Consider the following 3,404-nt stretch of genomic DNA (forward strand, 5'->3'; position numbering starts at 1 on the left):
TTTTTGATAGAATAATGAAGTAACGAACTAGTCAAGCAGACGGTTGGAGTTGAAAATTGTTAAGGTAAACTAGTTATACTAAACTGATATTGCAGAAACTATTTTTTTAATTTTTACATGGAATAATCATGTTACACTATTTTATATAATGCTAATCTTAATTCTTCAAATTACTTTATCAATTAAAGCAGATATTTCTGCAAATTAATATTGTTCTTGAATATGAAAAATAAAGAACATAAAGCATATGATATGACTTATGAGGGACAATAGAATGTACCATCCATTAAAGATTGTTAGTTAGATTTCCTTTCCCTTATTATCCAAATAATTAATATAGATGATGTCCAAATGACACTAGATTAGGATTCAATTAATTGGCATGGCCGACCTATTTAGTGTCGGTCCTTTGGGGTTAAGTTTTGGTGATGTTGTTAGTCATCTACTTCCTTTTTCTTCTTTTCCCCACTCCTGGATATGAAAGTTTTGCAGCTGTAGTTAGGTAGAGATCATTAATTAATCCATTATAAAAGATAGTACTTACCAAGTTGGTATATATGATTATAATATCGCGATAAAAATAAGGTATATAATACTATGATTGTACTTATTGACAATATTAATTTTAATTAATGAGGAATCAAAATATATTGAATATAAAAACCATAATACTATTTTATATATATATATATATATTAGCATTCACACCAATAAATAAAGCACTTTACTGATTAGATGATAGCAAATGCATTAAATTCGTCAGTTAAAGTTACAAAAAAATCAATTAATTGATGTTAGTCTGCAAGAAAATTTTTAAGGAGATATGCAATCTGAGTATGCTGATCATTCTGGATTCTTTCTGTCAGAGTAAAATGATAGTCCTTACTCATATTATTATTATTATTCAGCCTACTCATCACTACTTCATCTCATTCCTAGCCTTCTATACATTTATTCTATGCTTTACGTGTCTCATGTTTCGTCTGTGCATTCCAGCAGAATATGTCCTATATATAGACACGGGTATGTTTCAGTGTAAAACTATAGCTAGTAAACAATTTACTATATAAAATTACTGCATAGAACTTGGGAACAGTAGAAAAAGGTTCAATTCATTATATGCAGCGGTAACATTTTCCACCATTATTTTCTATTTGCTCTAATAGAAAGAGAGAGAACTTTAACATAATACTATTTTTCATAGGCAAAAATGAATATCATTGAACTTTAACAAATAATGCTATATAATTAACATAAAAAGTTTGCTACCATTGACAAGAGAACTAATTAAGCAAAGGCCACTCTTCTTTTTACTCTTTGCATTCACAATCCCTCCCATTAAAATTCTATTCTTTTTGCTCATCTCTTTGTCTTGATGTGCCTTTCTCCTACTGAGACAAGACAAATTGGCGACTTGTTAGTTCATGCATGTAAGAAAGAATTTTACACCACAGAATTAGTAAGAGCTGAAGATTTTATTTCAGCACCGGGAAACGTAGATATAAAAGAGGGAAAAAAGAATGAAAATGAAAATAATTTGGATTTTGATTGGATGTAACAGTTTTTGGTAGCGTTTGTTTGGTAGAGGTTTGAACGTGATTGACTACAACAAAATGGGACATAAAGTTTTTAGTAGCGTTTATATTTTATGCATTTTAAAAATAAAATCAAAATGGGACTTAAAGTTTAAAGTAACACATTTTAATTTTACTAAACAGGTGAAATTCAGATAGCATAATAGAAAAAAACTATTTCATTACATTATATATATCCCCGTGTCAAAATGCTAAGTTTGTTTGTGTAATATGTATATATGCATTTTCCTTTTCCTTTCCGAGATAAAAAAAATTAGAAAAAAAAGGTTATATTGTATAATTTTGTGAATTCGATTTGAACCTGAGAAAAGGTTTATACTACTTCCGTCTGTTTGCCTTGTCAATCTTCTGATTCGCATACAAAACCTAAAATACCACGGATAAATAATAGATTTATACAACTATATGTAGAACCAAATGACCAATAATAATAAACCTTAAACTTAAACTAGAAAGAAAAAAATGGCAATAATGTAGGAAAAAGGAGAAAAGGGTAAGTGAAAAATTAATGAACCTTGGGACTATTAAGAGGAGAAGTTGCCGTATCTTCCAAAGAGTCATCAATCAAAGCCGTTATGACATCCTTCCTCTTCTTGAAACTTGATCTCTTGACATATCTATTCACATAATTAAACTCCTCAACTTGTTTACTATTTGCCACTTTTTTCTTCTCTGCCGAAGAAGCTGCATCGGAGACAAGGGAGGAGCTAGCAACACCACCGGATAAAGGCATGGAACACTTGTTGTTATCCACAACATGGTTGTTGAAGAAGTCATCAAAGTATGTCGTCCAACCACTCTCCTCAGTTGACATAGCATCATTAGAGGAAGGAGGGGCTTTGGTTGTGGAACTCATATTGAAGGTTTGGCTTTCAAAATGGCAACAAGTGAAGATGAGCTATGATGCAGTTAGTGGGGTTTGGTGGCCAGCTCTAAAGAGGCAAGTCTCCCAAGGAATGCATATATATAGTTGAAGAATTCTTTGGTGGGGTACTTTATCATAAACACTATAATATATATATATATATATATATATATATATATATATATATATATATATATATATATATATATAGATTACAGGAATTCTTGAAGGAATAGTCCTGTTCGAGTCGAGATTAAATTATGATAGAAAGATATAAAATTCATTTGATGATCATAAAGGAAAAAGAAGAGAGGAGGAAATAATAATGAGTTTAAATTTTGTTATTAATAAAAAATAATAATTAATATTTATTGATAAAAAAATAAAATTATTACGAATAATATAATTTTTCTCTAAATACTTAAGTTGTATGTTCAGTAGTATTTAAATGCAATACGACTAATTAAGTTAAACTAATTTTGTATCAGTTAATCTATGTGGTTAGTGGTTGAACACTTAAGTGAATATTTGTGAGTTATATAATTAGTTACAAATACGAATTTCTCAAAAAAAAAAAAAATGTTTTGTGATTGCGAACTGTGATTTAAATGCTTGTAATAAATCATGACAACCTAAAAATTTCTTAGTATATAATATACTGCAGTTTTCGTTTAGTGTGTATAAGAATCAAAATATCTTTCAACAACAAATAGAATATAATTATAGAATATGTAGTACTATTAATTATATATATGGCGACTGTGGAATCTTGAAACGGGTCATAGAAGTTAGGGGAGTTAAAATTAGGAGAGAGAAAGAGGAGGGGAATGTGTTTGACCTTTGTGGTTAGAGATAGGGTATGTCCCAAAGATTTGGCAAGAATTTCTTTAAGGTGGACTTTTACACTATTGGTTTGAATTAGCCATTCAGTTATACCCTATAGA

General features: G+C 29.5%; 1 protein-coding gene across 2 annotated transcripts; it reads right to left on the bottom strand.

Annotated features, from left to right (window-relative positions):
* Positions 1–854: 854 nt before the first annotated feature.
* LOC102661669 (vascular-related unknown protein 1) lies at positions 855–2,517 on the bottom strand. Of its 2 annotated transcripts, XM_006582196.4 has the most exons (3): positions 2,110–2,517; positions 1,897–1,961; positions 857–1,391 (listed from the first exon to the last, which is right to left on the bottom strand). In XM_006582196.4, exons 1-2 carry the CDS (start codon positions 2,449–2,451, stop codon positions 1,914–1,916), a joined length of 390 nt encoding a protein of 129 aa, XP_006582259.1. In that variant the 5' UTR covers positions 2,452–2,517; the 3' UTR covers positions 857–1,391; positions 1,897–1,913. The 2 variants fall into 2 exon arrangements, with proteins under 2 accessions (XP_006582260.1, XP_006582259.1); XM_006582197.4 differs by lacking the exon at positions 1,897–1,961 and having other exon boundaries at positions 855–1,391.
* Between the last annotated feature and the right edge of the window lie 887 nt (positions 2,518–3,404).

This window comes from Glycine max, chromosome 6 (assembly GCF_000004515.6).
Source record: "Glycine max cultivar Williams 82 chromosome 6, Glycine_max_v4.0, whole genome shotgun sequence".
Lineage (NCBI taxonomy): Eukaryota > Viridiplantae > Streptophyta > Magnoliopsida > Fabales > Fabaceae > Glycine > Glycine max.